Source organism: Littorina saxatilis, linkage group LG14 (genome assembly GCF_037325665.1).
Source record: "Littorina saxatilis isolate snail1 linkage group LG14, US_GU_Lsax_2.0, whole genome shotgun sequence".
Classification (NCBI taxonomy): Eukaryota; Metazoa; Mollusca; class Gastropoda; order Littorinimorpha; family Littorinidae; genus Littorina; species Littorina saxatilis.
This window is the reverse complement of record NC_090258.1, coordinates 36728868-36750717: the sequence shown is the minus strand read 5'-3', so window position 1 is coordinate 36750717 and position 21850 is coordinate 36728868. Positions and strand designations below refer to the sequence as shown.

Here is a 21850-nt window from a genome sequence, read left to right as displayed (position 1 = left end):
TTGTAAAACCGAGTGAACTTCGGGTGTTCCCGTCATGGCCGAGAGTCTCTTCGGTAGTTTCCGTATGCAAAATTCGTAAGCTGAGCATGCGCACTCACAAAGTAAACTGGTTCCCGATTTCGGTTTATGAAACGAACCAATGGATGTCGAGTACCTTCCAAATATGGACATTTCCGTTCGATTACGATTGCTGCCTTTGCAACGGACAAGTGGCTGAGTGAATGGAACATTCATCAAAACACTGATGTCATGTTATAGGTCAAGAGCTGCTGCGCAGTTTCGTATGTCGTGAATGCACTGTTTTGCTGAGGACAAAGCTGTAACTAGCCTTTGAAATGAGACATTTTTTGGCGGGGGAATATCGACTACAGAAGACAATCAATGCCACACATGTTCACATTTTGTCTTTATTGACAGATAAATAGGACACTTTTGACAAAAACACCGACACACATGGATGATAGGTATGTTATGGAAACATAATCTGCTAAAATACCCAAAACAGTGTTTTGAACGATTTGGTCAATTTTGCACTGGCCCACCTGCCCTTAATGGTCCACAGTAGGGAGGAACCATCAGACCAACCCCCATCCTACAATTCAAACTATCATGAAGAAATCGGAAAAAGATATTCTGCCAGAATTAAAAAATTAAGACTCAAAAACAAGAAGGGTAGCATCTACAAAGGTTATAATCTTGACACGAAAATCAAAAATCATTAAGCCTGAGATCTAAAGTCCAGACTTTTGAGTTGAAGATCTCTGACTGTTTTGCACTATAGACAGAAAGTTGCTTGTTCATCTCAGGTACCAAGAAATTAATTCAACATGACTCTCACTTTCTTGAGTTGCACACATCGTAAATATTTAGAGAGTTTATGTCCCATTGTTTTTTGAGTCACTTGAGAAAATGTGACTCTATGTAATCGGTCAGTGTTAGTCTGTCCGGCCGGCCGTCCGGCCGGCCGGCTGTCCGGCCGGCCGGCCGGCCGTAGACACCACCTTAACGTTGGACTTTTCTCGGAAACTATCAAAGCGATCAGGCTCATATTTTGTTTAGTCGTGACCTCCAATGACCTCTACACTTTAACGATGGTTTCGTTGACCTTTGACCTTTTTCAAGGTCACAGGTCAGCGTCAAAGGAAAAATTAGACATTTTATATCTTTGACAAAGTTCATCGGATGTGATTGAAACTTTGTAGGATTATTCTTTACATCAAAGTATTTACATCTGTAGCCTTTTACGAACGTTATCAGAAAAACAAGGGAGATAACTAGCCTTTTCTGTTCGGCAACACACAACTTAACGTTGGGCTTTTCTCGGAAACTATAAAAGTGACCGGGCTCAAATTTTATGTGAACGTGACTCATTGTGTTGTGAATAGCAATTTCTTCCTGTCCATCTGATGCCTCATATAATATTCAGAACTGCGAAAGTGACTCGATCGAGCGTTTGCTCTTCTTGTTTTGATTAATAATAATAATGATAAGGGTATTTACATGGCGCAAATCCTACCATAGTTCTAAGCCCCTTACAAAAAGATTGTGTTTTTGTACTGTGTATTTGATTATATGTTCCAAAGCACATGCTCCAACCATGACAACATATTGTCAACTTTGATCGAAAAAGTCTATGCCATGCATGCAAACATCAACAACAAAAGAAAAGAAAAAAGACAAAAAAAGCTGATATGCTGTCGATGTTGTGTTACAGGGTGGAGTTTCAGTCCAAGTTCTACAGCGGCACAGGCTATAAATTCCAGCCTTTCTGCTTTGACCAAATTCTGGACCACAGCGCTGACGACTAAACATACACTCGCTCTGGTTAGTGTCATTTTTACAACAAAAATTCTTCTTTTTTTAATTTTAATTTTTTTGTTTTGTTTACCTGTTAAGGCTTGTAATGTGGTGATACATATATTCCCATGTAACTAGAGTACCATGAGTGATCCTTTTGCTTCTTAATTACAGGGATCATGTCATATTAATTTTGAAACTGTCTTCTGATGTTTGAAGCTCAAGGAAAAGTATGAGTTGTTCAACATAATCCTCATTTATTTAAGACAAGCTTTTAAACTTGCATATTTCTTTTTTTGTGTGTTACTGTGACTCCATACTTTAACTTAAGACTTTTTAACAAGTGTTTCAGCCAAATCAACTGAATACGGTTGGTTTGAAAGATTGATTTTATTTACTTGGGGCTTAAGTTACACAGTTAGTTGATTTAGTTCTTGTAATATTCCCTTGATAGACTGTGATAGGGAAAGCAACATGTGCTTTTTACTATATTCATTGATGCATTTGTTTGTTTTTATTTGGGTGCAGGTATGGAGTTCTCATGGAAGAAGTGAATTTGAAAAGAAGATCTGCTTTGCTACAATTCCTAATCATTGTTTGATCTTCATGTGTTCTTGGTTGTTATCGTTGTTATAGATTTTACTTGTTATGGGTGTGTTGAAAAAATACCTTTGGGGCAGTCATGACTTTGCATGTTTCATCCTTGTAGCGTTTTCGTGAAATTTAAACGTTTTGTCATTGAAAGTTGGTGTTAGTAAAGGTTCATCATTTTAAGCGTATATCACACGTGATTGGCAATGGTTGTGCTGTGTCTACAGCAGTGGCATGTGATTGCGAAGGGATGAAAATGAAGGATATAATTATAGTGGTGTGTGTGGTTGAGCCAACTGATCTGACAAAATCTTACATGTTGTAGGATGTCACTTGTTGGTGGTGTGTAAAGAACTGATTGCTGGGGAGGATGTCGTTTGGTGTCAGTAGTTGACAAAAAACAAAACACATTTCAAATCACTGAAAAATATTTGACAGAATTTTTCGGTAGAGAAAAGGTGACGCCAAGAAATGCCTAGAACTTTCGAAAAAATGTCAACATTTTTATGTTCATTTCGGTAAGTTTGCTGGAGAGAAAAAAAACCTATCACAGCATCATCCCTGTATAAGTTATTAACATACGTAAGGAATAAATGATTAAGTATGACTCTAAATTGACATTTTGTTGTCGGTGTTTTATAACTGCCATTTCTCCACTAGACCTAGATCTCCTTATACATGGGTGTGCTCAGTGTATAGCTACATGTATCACAGAAAACTTGGAATAGACAGGGATGGCCAAATCGTTCGCCCGATCGCCAGGGGCGAGTAAAAAATCCGCCGGGCTAGTAGAAACCGCATGGTAATTCGCCCAGCTGGCCAGTGAAAATTCTGGCCAAAGGTTGTAATATCGAGTTTCACTGCAGATGCAGCAACTGTGGTATGTACCGGGCCAGCGACATTTCTGGCGGGCTAGTGACTTTCTTGAAGTTACTCACCTGGCTGCGAGTTAAAATGATGAGATTTTGCCCTCCCTGTTAGATGATTGTAGCTATGTGGTATATTGTTGTAAGTGCAATATTTTAAGTTTGAGTATTGTTGTGTAGAGTTACATAATCTATTTAACTGATTTATTCTGTTTACCCTGTGTGGGCTTATCTATAGCTTGTGGTGATAGCAACATAGCTTTCACCTGTAAAGGCATAAGGTGTGGATTGTAGAGTGATTGTTTTGATGTTTGTGTGATCTCGTTATTGTTAACTTCTTCATATTTAATTGCTTGTTACAACATGGCAGTCCTACAATTCCCTGAAACCAGTAAACACACACAAGCAGCCAAGCTTTGAAATTGTTCACTTGACCAAATCTGAGATAGAAGAATTGTGCATACTTGTATGTTACAAGAGAGAAATGTGCATACTTGTATGTTAAAGCTCAAATAACTTTTTGTGTTTTACTGTTTTCACCTTTCTTCTGTGAAGAGCGAAAAATTATATTTTGTTTAATTGTATCGTTTTTAACAAATATACATTGCACGCACGCACGCACACACACACACACACACACACACACACACACACACACACACACACACACTCTGTTAGTGCAAGAGGTGGTTTAAGCAGGTATGTTCTATTGCTGTTGTTCTTGATGTAAGTGACAGCATTTGGTATTAATCAGCAGTATAAATAGAGATTGTGTGGCTGTACATGCCTATGTCCTGTGTCCATGACTTCATGTGTACAGGTATTCATCTTGTAAAGTGTTTTTTCTTACTGCAGGGGAAGGGGCAAGAAGTTGAAAATTGTTTCTTAAGTTGCGAAGCTTAGTGCTTCATACTCTTGATCTTATTTATCTCTTTATTTATTGATTTGAGCTTCATAGTCTTGTTATTATTTATTTGTTTATTTATTGATTCGACAGTTTAAATATATGATAGTCATGTTCCAGAACAGTGTCCCGAATCAATTCATTCCATCAACGATACTCCTTATACTTACTTCCCTGCGATACTCATTACCTTCAAAAGTGTGAATCAAATTAAAAAATCCAACATCACTTTTCATCTCAAAGAAAACATGACCCTGCATCCCTTCATTTTGGACAGTGTTTTGGAACACGATTGATTTCGACTCACCAAGCTCACCATCGTTTGTTTGGCAACATATCTCCACATTGTTTATTTGATTTGTTTGGATTTTGACCGTGTGGTCAGTTTGAGTTTATGATACAGTGGAACCCCCCTTTAAAACCTGAATCGCCAAAACCCAGGGCTTTAAAGGGAGGGAGGTGTCACAATGGAGCTACATTTATGGAAGTTGAGAACAGAAAATGTAAAAAGTTAAAAAAAAAAGGTAAGGTCTTAAAATGGGGGTAGGGGGAAAGGGGGTCTTAAAAAGGGGGTAGGGGGAAAGGGGGTCTTAAAATGGGGGTAGGGGAAAGGGGGTCTTAAAATGGGGGTAGGGGATAGGGGGTCTTAAAATGGGGGTAGGGGATAGGGGGTCTTAAAATGGGGATAGGGGGAAAGGGGGTCTTAAATGGGGGTAGGGGAAAGGGGGTCTTAAAATGGGGGTAGGGGGAAAGGGGGTCTTAAAATGGGGGTAGGGGGAAAGGGGGTCTTAAAATAGGGGTAGGGGGAAAGGGGGTCTTAAAATGGGGGTAGGGGGAAAGGGGGTCTTAAAATGGGGGTAGGGGAAAGGGGGTCTTAAAATGGGGGTAGGGGAAAGGGGGTCTTAAAATGGGGGTAGGGGATAGGGGGTCTTAAAATGGGGGTAGGGGAAAGGGGGTCTTAAAATGGGGGTAGGGGATAGGGGGAAAGGGGGTCTTAAAATGGGGATAGGGGGAAAGGGGGTCTTAAAATGGGGGTAGGGGGAAAGGGGGTCTTAAAATGGAGGTAGGGGGAAAGGGGGTCTTAAAAGGGGGTAGGGGGAAAGGGGGTCTTAAAAGGGGGTAGGGGGAAAAGGGGTCTTAAAATGGGGGTAGGGGGAAAGGGGGTCTTAAAATGGGGGTAGGGGGGGAAGGGGGTCTTAAAAGGGGGAAAGGGGGTCTTAAAATGGGGATAGGGGGAAAGGGGGTCTTAAAATGGGGGTAGGGGATAGGGGGTCTTAAAATGGGGGTAAGGGGGAAGGGGGTCTTAAAAAGGGGGTTCCATTGTATCCGTGTTTTAACCATGTATATTTTTGTTGGAAGTTTCGCTGTATTTTTTCCCACAGAGTGTTTACTGTATTGGTGCCAATATCGTGCGTTGTACAAATCAAGGATGAAACATGTACTGGTGCCACACTGGCCTGCTTAATTTCATTTTCTTTTTGTTCAGCTCTGGAAAATGTTACTCACCACAACCCACAACTGCAATCGTATTATTTGACCTAAAGATAGAGCCTCGCTAAATTGTGACAGAAAAAAGGATGGTGTAGCTATTGTTAGTGGAGAAATTTGTGATCCCATTTGGATGAATTAAAGAGTCGCCTTCTCGTGTACCAAATGGCCTCATGCCACGGGTATATATGCTCAACAACATTTTAATTCACAAGAAAGAAATCCTCTTCAAATTATTCATGGATATTTGGGTTTTGGTTACGACACGTTGTGAATGTTCATTTTTCCGAACAAACTGAGAAAAAAGGAAGGAGAACATAAAGAAGACCACAGAAAAGTTTACACGAACATGGCACTTCCACGTAACCATTGCTTCTCTACCGTGTTAGGACCCAGTGTCGTGTGACCCGACGACAATATTCAGCTGTTGAGAATGGCAGATTCACTGCGGCAGACTGCAGACTTTGCCGGCAAACGATACTGGAAATCTACCATGGCGCGGAACGCAGAAGAAGAAATCCCCTGCTGTGTCTGACATGTAGATCCTGCCAGTACGATGTGGGAAAGAGGGTTAGCTCTAGGATGGCTGTGGTTGTTTTTCGTTCTTTTAGTGAGAAAAAACTTTGTGATGTTATTTTGTTCGTTTAAAATTTCTCTTCAACGTTAACAGTTTGTGATGATTGTTACTGTAACTAGCTGGTTCTTTCAGTATACTTTCAATGTTCTCCCTTCAAATCAATTCTAGTAAATAATATACAGTCCTCATGGTGTGAGCGATCGGGTCCCACCACGGATCTGTCCAAATTTTCACCTGTGAATCACTCTTCCGTGTGAACACAATTATCACAAGTCAACAGCCTGGCTGCTCAGTGTGAAGAATGGAAACTTTTGTGTGAATTAGTTTTGAAAATGACACCCATGTCAATCGGCAAGATCATTTTATCCAAACATTCCCAGTGGGCACACAAGGCTGTAGACTGTTGGTATGTGTCCAAGTGGAAGTCGACTCTTGCCACATGTGAAAGCCTGGACAGAATATGTGATTGTGTACAAGGACTCCCTTACATGAGGACTGTACCTTTACAGCTGAACAATACTGATATTGTCCAATCAACTAAAGTTTAAATGAAGATGGTCACGTCATACAACCCGAGTCCATCTTTGACTGGATGGTGTCCTCGGATGTGTGTGTGTCCTCCCGAAGTCTCCCACTGCGCGTCCTTTAAAATAAAACTGTAGTTAATTGGACTAAATCAGTATTCTTCAGCTTTAAGGTTTCTGGTGAAGATCACTAGCATTTATTGTTAAAGTGTGAGGTTACTTTTGTAGGACTTCGCTGGTGTAGCATCAGTGATTGTCAATCTAAATGGTGTGTACCTTTAGCAGGTGATATCTTCACAGGTAGCAGGTTGGTAGGCTCATGTTGTGAGAGATGTTGTGCACTGGTCAAGTCTGATTATTGACCCTGTGGAAATAAATCTGTGTGGCAAGTTCTATCGATCTGTGTGTGTTTGTGTGTGCTTGCATGCTTGTGTGTGTGCATCATACACGTATTCGCAGGCTGGGGCAAAATTCCAGAAATCTACATTCATTTAACATGGTTCGAGGTATGGTAAGGTACAACAATAGCTTGCCATTCAAAGCTCATTTCATGAAGGTATGCTCATACACTCCCACATACGCACATGCACACAAATCCACCAACCCACCAATTATTTCATGTGTGCTTACTTTACTGTAGAATTAGAAACGCACACACACATCGCACATCACACTGACAATAGTATTAATTACTGACAATAGTATTAATTTTTAGTTTATTTACCAAGTCCCTGCAAACTTTTCCCCCAGGTTCTCAATAAATATTTAAATATACAGGCATACAAAAAACTTGCTGCTGCTTGTATTATTATGTTTTCCATCTCCCTCATAACATAAAATCTGTTATGTATTCAATGCATTCCTTTTAACACCACCATTCTTGAAAACATTGCTTTGGTTCCACTGCTGGTGCTTTTCTTGCTTCCTTTCTAATCAGACTTCAGAGCGAGCCGTTTCGTCATACATGTATACACTATATGAACACATACTACCCAGTCACACATATTCCAGTTCCACAAAGTCGAAAGATTTTCGAGAAGATATTGAGAATGATATGCAACCATTTCATTGACAGTTCACCTCAAAACAGTTCCAATATCTCTGGTACAGCGATATCTGCAATGCCAAGGACTTGCTTATGGGACCAGCTAAAGGTGTCCCTACCTTGCAGGTGGCCCAGCTTTCATAACAGGTATATTTTTGGTCAAATTGGCAGACAAAAGAACAAGAGAAAGTGTCCTTCCTTTGAAGGTGTCCTCTCATCAGAGGTTCCTTGCATCACAGGTACCACTGTACTGAAAAGTATCATCCACACTTGCACGTACAACCCATAGTGGTGAATACAGTGCTATCTGTCCTTTTTGATCTTGTCGTTGATGTCTTTGAAGCCTTCCTGCAGTTCTCGCTTGAAGGTGGAGGTGAACTTGGAGGCTCTCTGTCCCGACTGCTGAGCTTCTTGCTGCACGCGGTTCACCACGTCCGACTGGCGCAACTTCTCAACGCCATCCTCTCCTAAAAAAGGCCACATCAACGCCAACATCGGCATGAGCACCATGATGGAAAAGACTAAAAGTAGTTTTGAAGATGAAATAATGATTACAAACTATGGAGACAAGCAACAACCGCAGTCCACTAGACTGAAACACAAGGAGGGATTATTTATGGAACGTTTAAGTCCAAACAACATTTTAGAGTCACAGATCTTCGACTCACAAGCCTAGTTTGACAAAGGGACTACAGAAAGTGCCCTCCTTGGGAGGTGTCCTCTCATCAGAGGGGCACTCTCATCAAATGAAACAACAGAAAGACACAACACATCTACAGAGAAACAGTAATGAGAGTGTGAAAGAGTGAATAAAGGAGCATCTTCAGATGTTGATTGTACAGAGTCACAGTGGAACCAGCCTTGATAACAACAACCTCCCCATTTTGACCATCCCAAAGGAATTCTGACGAGGTTTCCCCCTAAATCATTCACCTTTCCATACCCACCACCTCTGTAAGGACCACTTGTGGTTGGTCCCTTGGGAGGTTGTTTAGACAGGTTCCACTGCACCAGTCAACCAACAAAGAAGACAAGCATTTAGACACACATTTTTTTTTTCATTCAAGACGGAAATGGAGAACCCCCCCCCCCCCCCTCTGCACGCACGCACACACACACACACACACACACACACATGTATACACACAGAGAAACAAATAAACATAATTATAATACTACATTGCGCCTTGAATATGTGCGCGATATAAATTGCATAAAAAATAAAACTTAAAAAAATAAATAAATCCCTGCGCTTAGAACTGTACCCACGGAATACGCGCGATATAAGCCTCATATTGATTGATTGACATTTCAACCAAAATAAAGTAGAATTTCTCACAGAAAGAATCCAGTTTCCGTCCAAGGATTCGAATAATATGAATGGAACAGCAGACACATGTGGTACACAAATTCAAAAACCAGCAAATTCCAACAAGTACATTTATACCTAACTCCTTGCCCCGGTGAAACACATAGGCCGTCAGCTGAGCCGCTCGTCGCACAGGGTAACTCTCTGCCAGCTGTCACAAGAGAGATTAAAGGCACAGTAAGCCTCCCGTAAACCATCACAGATACTGTCAGGCTTTTATACACAGTACAAACACCCTTTCATTTAAACACTCACCGCTTGAGAACATCCTAGGTGCCCTCCGTAAAGAGCGAGAAATGTTCAAAGAATTTATTTTTGCAGAGCCATCGTGAATCTGTGTGATCCATGAGTTTTCCTTTATTTCACAATGTAGTCGTCAGTTTGTGATTTCAATGCGACTCGCTGTAAGCTTATCTGCAATAGCACATTATGTACCTCTGAATCTAAACGCAACAAACGGCTGCGATTCACACGAACTCTAGCGATGGCTTTTGACTGTTCAGAGGATCGAACTGGCGATAGGCATAACCGTCATCTGCTATGAGAACCACGACCTTGCGTGACCCTGCTTCCCGGCTTTTAATTGTTCAAACTTTCAAAACTTCGAATTGTACTGATCTTGTCTTGATGAAAAAAGAATTCTTTTATGATTTAAGAATGTTTGTGTAACAATCTGTCAATATATTATTTAGATTTTAAAAGTTAGGTCTAGCGTCAAAACGCACCGTCCGATTGTCTGATCAGACAATCCGCAAAATTAATTCTTTGAAAATTTCTCGCTCTTTACGTAGGGTACCTATGATGTTCTCAAGCGGTAAGTGTTTAAACGAAAGGGTGTTTGTACTGTGTGTAAAAGCCTGACAGTATCTGTGATGGTTTACGGGAGGTGTTCTGTGCCTTTAATGATGAATGCAAGATGTTAAATAATGTCGCATGTGCGCAAACTGGTTTTGTAATGCTACAATACGTTTGTAAATCACGCCTATGCACAACATTAGACATTTACACAGCCATTGAGACAAACACACACGCGTAAGCATGCATGAAAGGATGCACACATACACATGTATACAGCTATGCAGGTACCCAAGCAAAGACAGAATAAAACAACAACAGAATGAAATTCACATGATATACACTTTGACACTCTCAAGGATATATATATATCATTCTCTGGGCACTCTGGTGTATTCATTTATACTTCAACTGATCAAGGGCACTTTGTAAATTGTCAATTCAGGTAAATATATATATACAGGCAATGCTTTGTATACAAATATTTACTGACAAGTTAACGACACTGCAGTAAGGATGTGCAGATCTATAGACTCACCTTCTGCGTCAGCTGCTCATTGTTCATCAAATACCTGCAATATAAAGATTTTGTTTTACATCCAGTGATCCACTCCAGCATCTGCTCTGATACATCCATGTCAGTTGAGTTGTCACAGTGTAAGAATTAAATAGAGAGACAGACAGATCGTTTCTTGCATCAGAGATTGAGACACACACACACACACACACACACACACACACACAGAAATGGGGGGGGGGGGGGGTGGAGAGATCAATTAACTCACCGAGGGAAATTGATCAACTTCCCAAGGGGGCGGGGATATAGCTCAGTTGGTAGCGCGCTGGATTTGTATTCAGTTGGCCGCTGTCAGCTGTCAGCGTGAGTTCGATCCCAGGTTCGGCGGAAATTTATTTCAGAGTCAACTTTGTGTGCAGACTCTCTTCGGTGTCCGAACTCCCCCCCCGTGTACACTACATTGGGTGTGCACGTTAAAGATCCCACGATTGACAAAAGGGTCTTTCCTGGCAAAATTGCTTTGTTAATAATTGTCTACCTATACCCGTGTGACTTGGAATAATAGGCCATGAAAGGTAAATATGCGCCGAAATGGCTGCAATTACTGGCCGTATAAAATTTCATCTCACACGGCATCACTGCTGAGCGCCTAGAACTGTACCCACGGAATATGCGCGATATAAGCCTCATTGATTGATTGATTGATTGATTAAATCAGGGTCGAGATTGGGAATTCTACCTTTGATGTTTCAACAACATAAAAATCATATTGGCAGACCATGCACCTACCTCTGTCAGAGACATACTCTATACATGTCAGCTGTGTATCTGCTGTACACTTACAGGTCGAGGATTGTAATGTACTTATTCCAAGCCCCATAGACCTACCTATATTAGTCTAAATATAGGTCCCTGCAAGCCCTAAGAATGTGTGGTTACTATAGTATAAGAAATCATAAATCACTGTGTGATAAAATTAAATGCTATGAAATAAAGGGATGCTCAGCATCTAACTTTGAATAGAAGAGACAGATTAGAGAACTTTCACATGTATGTGATGTGATACATGTATCATTGTATCATGTATGTCTTCGTAACAGTTTTCACGTACACGACAAATTGAGTCTACTACATGTTGGATTACCTCAACGGTGTTTATTTTTTTAATTTGTTTTACTATTACAAATTTATTTTTCTAATCCGTTTGGATATCATGTTATTGCTTCAGTAAATATATGATGGCCTACCAATGTTTGGGAGTTGTGTAAATTATATGACATTCATCTGTGACCTGGAGAATACACTGAGAAAGAAAGTCTGGCAAAGTCTGGGTCGACACAAAAGATGCCTTCTAACTTTCAACAACAACAAAACAGGACGAGACTCCTAACCTCAGTAAAACCCGCAGAGGCATTGTGCAAATATAGCGAGTTATTGAAGTTATCGTGTTACTTTCTGGTCCAACATCGTCATGCCGTTTCCCTTCTCTGTTGTAAACACTAGCTCATACCAGTTATGGACTCGGTATACTGGTTAGGGTAAATGTGTTGCACGCGGTACTAACGTAAATTGCCATGCATAAAGACTACCGCACAGTCTTCCTCATGTTACTTTTTGGGGCTGTAAAATTAGCGACCTTTCGTGCTCTTCTTTTGTGTTAGAATAGATCTTATTTTCTTTATTAACTAGTCAACTTCAAATAGTAAACATGCAGCCAAACCTTCAGCAAACAAATATGGAAGAATTAAAGAAACAGAAAACAGGGCCGGACTAGGCTAAGAGGGGGGGGGGGGGGGGGGGGGTTTCCAGTGGTGGTCAAGGGGCAGAGCCCCTAGTGGAGGTCAGGGGGCGAAGCCCCCTGAAGCTGATGGGTAGGTCATATTCTGAGATAGGAAAATGGTCGCTCCTTGAATGAAACGGCATAAAATAAACAATAATAAAAAATGTTTTAAATAAGTGAGGTACATGTTTAGGCTGGGGGGGGGGGGGGGGGTTTGCGCAACCCCCATAACCCCCCCCCCCCCCCCCCCCCCGGTAGTCCGGCCCTGGAAAAGAAGAAGTTGAAACTGAACAGTTTCTTCATTTGATATTTTTTCTCTTCCTTTTATTATTCCATATTTACTTGCTGAGAAATGTCCAGTTTATATTTGTTTATGTCAAGCCAATTGTTAATGTCAATCCAGTGTTCATTGTTACCGTTTTGTACCTGGCATAAGTGGATCATATTACATGTAACATTGTCAGTAAACAAGGCTAATTTTAGGATAGTCTTATTAGTTACGTGTTCACATCTACAACACACGAAAGTCCTTAATTTGCAAGACTGAGCAACGTTAGCTTTGTGGGTAGTTTAAAAACCGAGTCTAGGTACGGTACGTGTAGATGTCTACAGTTACTGTATGTATTAATACCTGTTGAATGTCATTACACAGTGGACGAACAATGGTGACTTCGTGCAAGAGCAAGAACACCCCCCCCCCCCCCCCCAACAAAAAACAAAACTGACAAACAAACAAACAACAAAAAACAAACAAAAAACCCAACTGTACTCATGTATTAACCAATACGATGAAGTTACAATTCTAAACCGTTTGGACCCAAGGGTCTCGATCTCCAGGTATAGATATAAAACAAAACTGAAAAGAAGAAGATCGACAGACAATAGAACAGAAAGAAGACGAGATGTCACATTGATACCAAAACAAAGGGACAATACATGAAAAAGTCCCGAGGGTCAAAACTGTAGGGAATTGTAACTTCATCGTCTACGTGAGTACAGTATTTATTATTAAAGGTTTTTTAAAAGTTTTTATTTGGGTCTATAAGAGCTGCGCATTTGTTACATTCAAAGATATGAATCTATCATCCAGTTTTCCAAAAGAGAGAGAGAGAGATAAAGATATAGCGCAAAACCAAATCAAACAAAACCAAATAAGGAGAGAAACAAATCAGCACGTGCAGAAATATACACGTAGACGTGTTGATGTAATCCCATTGGCATTGACATCGGAGGACGCAAAATATACGGTACGCTTTGTCAAGTAGTTTTGACCAATCGAAATCCGTTCATGCGTCTGTTCCTGTTGTCAGCAAATGGCGTCGACTTAGCGAAATGGCGAATGTGACTTTCAGGTTGCGAATTTTTGGTACGTTCCTTTTGTGTTGATTTTTATTCATCTGTCTTTGCGATTACGCATACATCTATTATACCAACATACTTGCAGCAAGCAGGGACCAGAGAGGGTTTATTTACCTGCTGACTTGGAAGTTGCGAATATGTTAATCTTCACCGGAGAACCATGTCGGATCATCACGGCCTGCTTTGTACAGCTTGCAGTTGCAGACGTGCAGGAAAAAGGAAAATTGTTACAAATAATATGACTGAATTCTGGCAAACGCTTGTTTCCTTGTTAGCATTGTGATGGAGGATTCGTCATCTTCTTTTTCCTCTTCCATCTCCGTCTTTTTGGACGTAACCACGGTTTTGCCTTTTTTGGCAGGTGATAGGCCGAGGTAGAGACTGAAGTGTGTGAGATCTACAGTGTACTGTGTAGTGTAATTCACTAATTGTAAAGCGGGGTTGTTGCTAGACATTTTCATGTTGGGACATTTGGCCGAAACTGTCAGAAAGATACAGGACATCTTGGAAAATGTTCGGCTATTATTTTGGCTCATCCAAAGTCACCGAAACATTGAAGCACAAGACTCAACTGTCTCAAGAGGGGAACATCAATACATACAATCATTGTCTTGGGAACACAGATTACAGGGGCAGACCAGTTAAAGCCAGATGGGGTGGGGGGGGGGGGGGGTTGCAACCTGGGGTCCAGGGTCCCGTTGGGGGGTCTGGGGGGCAAAGCCCCCCTGAAGCTAACAAATTTTAGCTATTTTATAAACAAATTGTGGCTTATCCATACCTGTCAAGTACTTTTGGCCTCTGACCATAGTAAATGGCATAAGAAACCATAGTTGGGGATCAAAAACCATAGTTAATGCGTGGATCAGGATGTGGTTAAACGCACAAATTCAACTTCTCACGCATACACACTAAACCAATCAGATTGTTTTTTGCAAACTAAAAGTAAAACACATCAATTCCTTTCTACACAAACTGCTCTTTATTTACCACTCCATGTAATACATTTACACTGCACTCTTGTTCGTTCATTTTTTTTCTCACTTGTCACTTGTCACTTGTGTTCTTTGTTGTATTCATCTGTGCAAATCTTTGCTTTGTCAATCATGCTGCCAGTCACCTTAAAAATAAAATCATGGCAGCATGCATCAGAGTTAATTTTGACCTGCAAGAAGGCAGTCAGTGTGTCAGCTCCCAGACTGTGATCCAGCACTTGAAGGTGTTGCAGGGTTTCACTGCCAAATGGAAATTTATTCAACATTTTCCTCACACAGGCCACGTAGAACTGGCGCCCATCATGCCAGAACTTCTGTTGTGTGGCTGGTGCAAGCTCCTCCTCAGAAATGAATGAATGGCAGTCCATGCCAGCAACAAAAAAAACAAAACAAAACAACAAAAAAAGCTGAAAATGCGTATGGTTTGAGGTATACGACGTAGGACCCAAAAAACACAGAAAAACCGTAAGAATTACGCAGAATGCGTAGGACTTGACAGGTATGCTTATCCTTGATTTTAAACAGCATGATCAACTGGTTTATCTTCACTGATATCTGCTCCCGACATCATATATATGGGTCATTCTCAGAAATGGTGGTCCAGTGAGAGTGAGTAGGGGTGACACATTTGAAATCATGAACAAGTCGCGTAAGGCGAAAATACAATATTTAGTCAAGTAGCTGTCGAACTCACAGAATGAAACTGAACGCAATGCCATTTTTCAGCAAGACCGTATACTCGTAGCATCGTCAGTCCACCGCTCATGGCAAAGGCAGTGAAATTGACAAGAAGAGCGGGGTAGTAGTTGCGCTAAGAAGGATAGCACGCTTTTCTGTACCTCTCTTTGTTTTAACTTTCTGAGCGTGTTTTTAATCCAAACATATCATATCTATATGTTTTTGGAATCAGGAACCGACAAGGAATAAGATGAAAGTTTTTAAATTGATTTGGACAATTTAATTTTGATAATAATTTTTATATATTTAATTTTCAGAGCTTGTTTTTAATCCGAATATAACATATTTATATGTTTTTGGAATCAGCAAATGATGGAGAATAAGATAAACGTAAATTTGGATCGTTTTATAAATTTTTATTTTTTTTTACAATTTTCAGATTTTTAATGACCAAAGTCATTAATTAATTTTTAAGCCACCAAGCTGAAATGCAATACCGAAGTCCGGGCTTCGTCGAAGATTACTTGACCAAAATTTGAACCAATTTGGTTGAAAAATGAGGGCGTGACAGTGCCGCCTCAACTTTCACGAAAAGCCGGATATGACGTCATCAAAGACATTTAACAAAAAAATGAAAAAAACGTTCGGGGATTTCATACCCAGGAACTCTCATGTCAAATTTCATAAAGATCGGTCCAGTAGTTTAGTCTGAATCGCTCTACACACACACACACACGCACACACGCACACACGCACATACACCACGACCCTCGATCGTTTCGATTCCCCCTCGATGTTAAAATATTTAGTCAAAACTTGACTAAATATAAAAAGTAAATTAAAATTATTTCTACCACGACTTTTTTCATCTGAATCTATTCCTGAGACATTAATGCATTGTTGTATGTCAATAAAAATGGTTTCTATACGTTGGTGTTGTTTTTGTGTGCTTTTCAATTGCGAAGTTCGGCCGTTTCCGGATCGCCGAAGCGTTACACGACTTTCGTGATCAACAATATGTTCATTCTCATGGCTAAATGCAAACATGCAAACACCAACAAATTACTGCAATCGACAGTCAGGAGTTCAGTCTTGGACGTAGCAACACATCTTTGCAAAAACTCACGCTGAATTTGAAGTTACGGGCTTCGAACAAAAAAATCTGAATGTCGTAACGCATCGTATCCCGACTCGACGTGCGAACATTGAACAGCAATGTGCTCCATGACTTTGCCACATCACGGCTATTTTTAGCTCTTTGGCGCACAGGAAGTTCGAACAAGAAAATAGTCCTTTGAATCACAGCCAAATATTCACAGAAAACACCAGAATCATATCATTTGCTGAAACTCATGGCGTTGTTTCCCGACCTACGTTACGACTGAAGATAGTTTTTACTTAATTGTCGAGCCTGCAAAGCTTTGTCACAAACTTACACACCGCGGATGGCGACAATGTAGTGTCGGAAGGATATCGAGTGCAAACAGTCTCTCAAAGCGCGAAGTTTACAGAACAAAGCAGCCAAGAAGTTTTTGTATCCTCTGATTGTCGATGTTTGACATTCATCAAGTACTTAAAATGGGTAATCTGAACGCAACAGGAACTTTCAACAAATACAGCAAACTCTGACGAATTGTGTTTTGTGTAGTTATTTTGGGTCAGACGGGTTTTGCCGGCAGGAAAGGCCAAACAGTGCAGATTCATGTCTGTCGCACAGGAACCGAAAGTGGTTCAAGCATATCGTTTCTGTGTTACGACATTCACCTTAGTCAGTTCCAAATGTCATTTTTTTACCAATATTAGTTGAAGTCCTTACCTTTCATAACTAGAATGTGTTGGGTAGAACACAAAAATATTGCAGAACTGATAAAAAATGCACAAAGGATTGAAGGCTTAGGTGGTTTAAAGTTGGAATTTGGTTTCCATGTTACAACATTCATCACGTAAATACAACACTTTAAAACGTCTCTTATTCAGCAACCAATTACTCTTTTTGTCTAATTTTTGCATTGTTATGTATAGCAAACAATAGACTTCATAGTAAAAACAATTATTTTGTATTTCTTGACACTTTATTTTTTACTTTGTACATGTAACACTTTGGACCACCATTTCTGAGAATGACCCATATACATGTATATCATTTCATAAGGCTGATCTTACAGTTATACATTATCTGTATCTTTCACTATAGTTTGGTTCTTCCAGCAGCGCGACCGCTGGCAGATTGAAGGAGTGTCTGCTGATTTAAATTCCATTATTGATGCAGAAATTAAAAATTCAAATTCAATACAATGTGGAGCATTTCATGCAGGAATTTTACCTCAGGTACTGGTAGCACTGCATGGGACCAGAAAAAGCACTGGGTGCATTTCCCGGTAAATTCCCCCGTTTTTGGTGTAGGTCATGTGACACTGACACCTGGATACACGCTAATTAAACACAACAATTTTAACATCAAGTATTAGGTGCGGAAAAGATGACATTTTTAATTTTAGTTGAAATTGAGTGAATGAACCATACTGTTACTAATGACATACAGGTGGCAAAATTTTCAGCAGCTTTTGTCACAAACATGCTGCGGTGGTGGCAAATGATGACAATACAACAATTGTCGAATACCATGATGACAATACAATCAATTGACCAAGACCATGATGACAATACAATCAATTGACCAAGACCATGATGACAATACAATCAATTGACCAAGACCATGATGACAATACAATCAATTGACCAAGACCATGATGACAATACAATCAATTGACCAAGACCATGATGACAATACAATCAATTGACCAAGACCATGATGACAATACAATCAATTGACCAAGACCATGATGACAATACAATCAATTGACCAAGACCATGATGACAATACAATCAATTGACCAAGACCATGATGACAATACAATCAATTGACCAAGACCATGATGACAATACAATCAATTGACCAAGACCATGATGACAATACAATCAATTGACCAAGACCATGATGACAATACAATCAATTGACCAAGACCTAGTAAGACATCCTGCATCATTGTGTTTCTGTTAGTGTTACCAATTGACGGATACCATCATGACCAATTGACGGATACCATCATGACCAATTGACGGATACCATCATGACCAATTGACGGATACCATCATGACCAATTGACGGATACCATCATGACCAATTGACGAAGCAGATTTATGCATACATGTGTGTTTGGACGGCAGCTGGAAACTGAATTAAAGTGTTCATATGGTCATGTCCACATAAGATTGCAACCGCCTTACAAAAGAAAATGAAAGTGTGAACTGTGCAATTTACTGCCCTCTCTCAGTGTCTCACTCTTTGGCAGAGCATGACTACGATTGAGCGCAATCTCTTTCCTCTGTCATGTCAAAAACAGTCCTGTTGAGTGCTCAGCATTGTTGTTAGGCATGATTGCATCATAAAAGATGTTGCATTGGTAGCTAATAAAGACAATAATTGTAGCTTACAGTTATCATTATCATTATTCTGGGTTGAAAAAAAAATTGTTTTGTTTTATGTTTTGCTCAGATAACACAGTTGACAAGAAGCTGCAGACTGACTGACCTCTGAAGAACAGTCAAGGTGACCTTTGAACCATGGACACCAAGACTGCGGTCAAGGCAGGGCCAGTGGCGCCAGGGCCCTCTAAAGACCAAGGTATAATCCTTTATCTCCTTGAAACAATAGTTCTGTATTTTTTTCTTTTGTTTTGTAATGTAGTTGACCTGATTTGCACAGAGGTTTGAACAGTTGTCTAGGTAACGCAGAGAGATGTGCATGGCACCTGGCAGGTATGAACAGTACTTGTCTTCTACTGCATGTTGCAGGCTTCAAGGCAGCGTCTTGACACATGTAAGAAAACAGTTTACGCATTTTGAATCTTAAGATCAGCCTTCCATGAATTTCTTAGTGGCGTCCCAATCAGTTTCATGTTATGTCCACATCCGTTTTCAGCCTAACATCCCAGTTCTTGAAATTGTCACTTGCATTATTAATAGCACACAAACGCTACTTCAAAACTGTTTGTTACAGTGTATGCTTTTAAAGTTATGTATTCTTTTGTGTACTTTCACGGAGGCAGGGCATACTTCTCACACAACTATTAGGTGTTTGTATACTAAGTGCCGACAAGTGAGAATCGGCAAGCAGAAAAATGTTGCCTGTCAAATATTTTGTGTTTTGTGCGCCTATTAAGACAACATGAGTTCATTTGCTTATAAATATTCTAACCTACTCCTGTGAAACTTGAAGAGTTGGTCAAGTTCTGTCATCAGAACAACCCTTTGCAATTCCTTGTAGATTTTCATCCTTGGAATGAAAGCGCAGACCAGTTACTTTCACTCCCAGGTTCATAAAATGATTGGAATAATCATATTTTCACAGTATGTTCATTTTTAGTCTTATTCTTCTAAACTAAGACAGTTGTGTACAGTTTAGCTTGCAGGTTTTAATGTTAGGTCAGCTTTAATGGTAGTTTTAAGGTGTTCATAATAATTCCATTATGATCATGTTCATTTGAATTTACACATGTGTGGTTATGCATTTATTTTAATTATTTTATTTTATTCTCGGCACTTTTTTGTAGCTTTGTGGTCAGACTGTTACTGTTCATTACTGCTTTTGGAACAGTCATTTTTCTCTGTTCCATTACAGATTTTTTTTTTAACCCTTTGCCTTTTCCTTATACCTGTGTGTCTAACTCTAGTGTGTATGCTTTTAATGAAGAAAAAGAACCTACTTAAAAAAGTGCAGCATCTAAGAGAACATAATTATTAGGAGCAGAGACTGTTTATGCAGTGATATTGTGAACAGACAAAGAGTATTTTTCAGGTGAAGTCAAAGTCATTTAAGTTGTCAGTTGACAGCAATATTTTTCATGGCTAATTTAGGTGTTCTTTTTGGAATTTGATTTTTAAATACCGTAAAATCCCTAGCATACGCCCACCCCCCCCTCCGCACATATTTCGGGTAAAAGTAGGGGGTGGGCGTTTGCTAGGTATACACCCCTTTGCAAGATAAAGTGTCATCACATTTTCACGAGGAAAAAAAAGTGATACAACCATGTGATTTATGCAATTTTGATAAAAAAATAAACACACCGTTTGTTTAAGGTTAAGGTTCTGTGATAGAAAAATAAAGAACACAAGTGACCTTGATTTTTCTCATTCTCAGAATAACGTCAGCACAAACACAGTTTCTTCTCTTGTTTGGAGACCCTCTTCCAAGTATTCCATCACAACTTGTTCAACTTCTTCAGATCTAACTGGCGGTCTTTCAGACAACTTTCCTTTTTCCTTTTCTTTCCCGTATTGCTGTTCTAATATGTTTCTGTGTTCCCTCCATTCTCTCATTCTTATTTCTGTCAAAAGAAAACTCGCGGGCACATAACGAAACATTGCCTGCAGCTTCGTTGTCAAGATATCTCAGGGCTTTCAGTTTTATGTCACTGTATATGATTTGTGCTTCGGCATGGCTGAACATAAGCTTAGAAAGGAAGTGCTTGTCAAGGAGAGAAGTGTTAAACACTCAATAAAAGACGTCACTGAACGACGTCACTGAAAGACATGACGTAATTTTATCCCCTCCTTCCATTCCCCCCCCCCCCCCCCCCCCAAAAAAAGGCGAACCATTGAACAGTGTGCACAAATCGTAGATAAAGGAGGCCGACTGTCTTAAAACATTTTTTTTTTAAACCGGGGTGGGCGTTTGCTAGGTAGTGACCCCTCTGCACAACATTTGGCCGAAAGTAGGGGGTGGGCGTTTGCTAGATACTGGGCGTTTGCTAGGGATTTTACGGTAAGGGCAGTTCAAAGTAAATTGACAGTGTGTTATTACACTACAGCTTAACGGCGCTTTGTGAATTACTACACATTTGCATACATGAACTATAGTCTATGATTCAGTAGACAATTAGGCAGATGTAATGCTTGTAACGATGAGGTGCCTTTTGCATGCATTTGTAAGTGTGAGTGAATGTTTTAATATGAGTCCTTGGACTTTTCTGATTGTTCATCTTGTAATGTAATCATTGCCAAATTGTAAATTATGTGAGACTGAAGAAGGCACTTTTTTCTTATTCAAAAGGTTTCCCTGCAAATCTGTTCGGTTTCTGTATGCTTATGTGTGACTGTGAGAGAGTGGGTAGATGGATAAACTGGTGGATGGATTCCTATGTAGCATATAATACATTGCATTAACAGGTTTTTGATTTTTGTGTTACTATTGATTTGTTTGCTTGTTCAGTTTCTGTCACTTTCTTATATTATATATATACTGCAATAACTTGAATAAGGTTCAATTTCGGACAGAATTGGTTGCTTTAAATGTCTAATGTATACACATTTACAGTACTTGTAGTTCTTATATCTGGAATTGTTCTTATTGATCTTGATACAAATTGAAGAGAAAGAGCTTTTGAATAAAAGAAGAATATGTTCTTTGTATTTTATTTTTGAAGATGAACAGATCAAAAGGCGGATTGTTTTTTTCTTCCAAGAGCAGCACAGATAAAAACATTTTATTTGTTAATCATTTTATCCT

The 21850-nt window shown here is 39.8% G+C and overlaps 3 protein-coding genes across 8 annotated transcripts in view; 2 read left to right on the top strand and 1 right to left on the bottom strand.

The window, feature by feature from the left end:
* Positions 1 to 4668, top strand: part of LOC138947680 (V-type proton ATPase 116 kDa subunit a 1-like) — a 54057-nt gene extending 49389 nt beyond the window's left edge. For all 5 annotated transcript variants that reach the window (XM_070319211.1, XM_070319209.1, XM_070319212.1 and 2 more), the window contains 2 exons: positions 1715 to 1824; positions 2326 to 4668. In XM_070319211.1, coding sequence (XP_070175312.1) covers positions 1715 to 1808 — 94 coding nt within the window. In that variant the 3' untranslated portion in view covers positions 1809 to 1824; positions 2326 to 4668. The remainder of the gene's footprint in view (positions 1 to 1714; positions 1825 to 2325) is intronic.
* A 2781-nt stretch (positions 4669 to 7449) lies between these two features.
* On the bottom strand, positions 7450 to 11993 carry LOC138947679 (protein NCBP2AS2 homolog). Its single transcript, XM_070319207.1, has 4 exons — positions 11865 to 11993; positions 10495 to 10528; positions 9240 to 9312; positions 7450 to 8259 (listed from the first exon to the last, which is right to left on the bottom strand). The coding sequence occupies exons 1-4, from the start codon at positions 11885 to 11887 to the stop codon at positions 8096 to 8098; spliced, it is 294 nt and encodes a 97-aa protein (XP_070175308.1). The 5' UTR covers positions 11888 to 11993; the 3' UTR covers positions 7450 to 8095.
* A 1556-nt stretch (positions 11994 to 13549) lies between these two features.
* LOC138947693 (uncharacterized) overlaps positions 13550 to 21850 on the top strand; it is a 44586-nt gene continuing 36285 nt past the window's right edge. For both annotated transcript variants that reach the window (XM_070319223.1, XM_070319222.1), the window contains exons 1-2: positions 13550 to 13619; positions 18839 to 18967. In XM_070319223.1, coding sequence (XP_070175324.1) covers positions 18907 to 18967 — 61 coding nt within the window. In that variant the 5' untranslated portion in view covers positions 13550 to 13619; positions 18839 to 18906. The remainder of the gene's footprint in view (positions 13620 to 18838; positions 18968 to 21850) is intronic.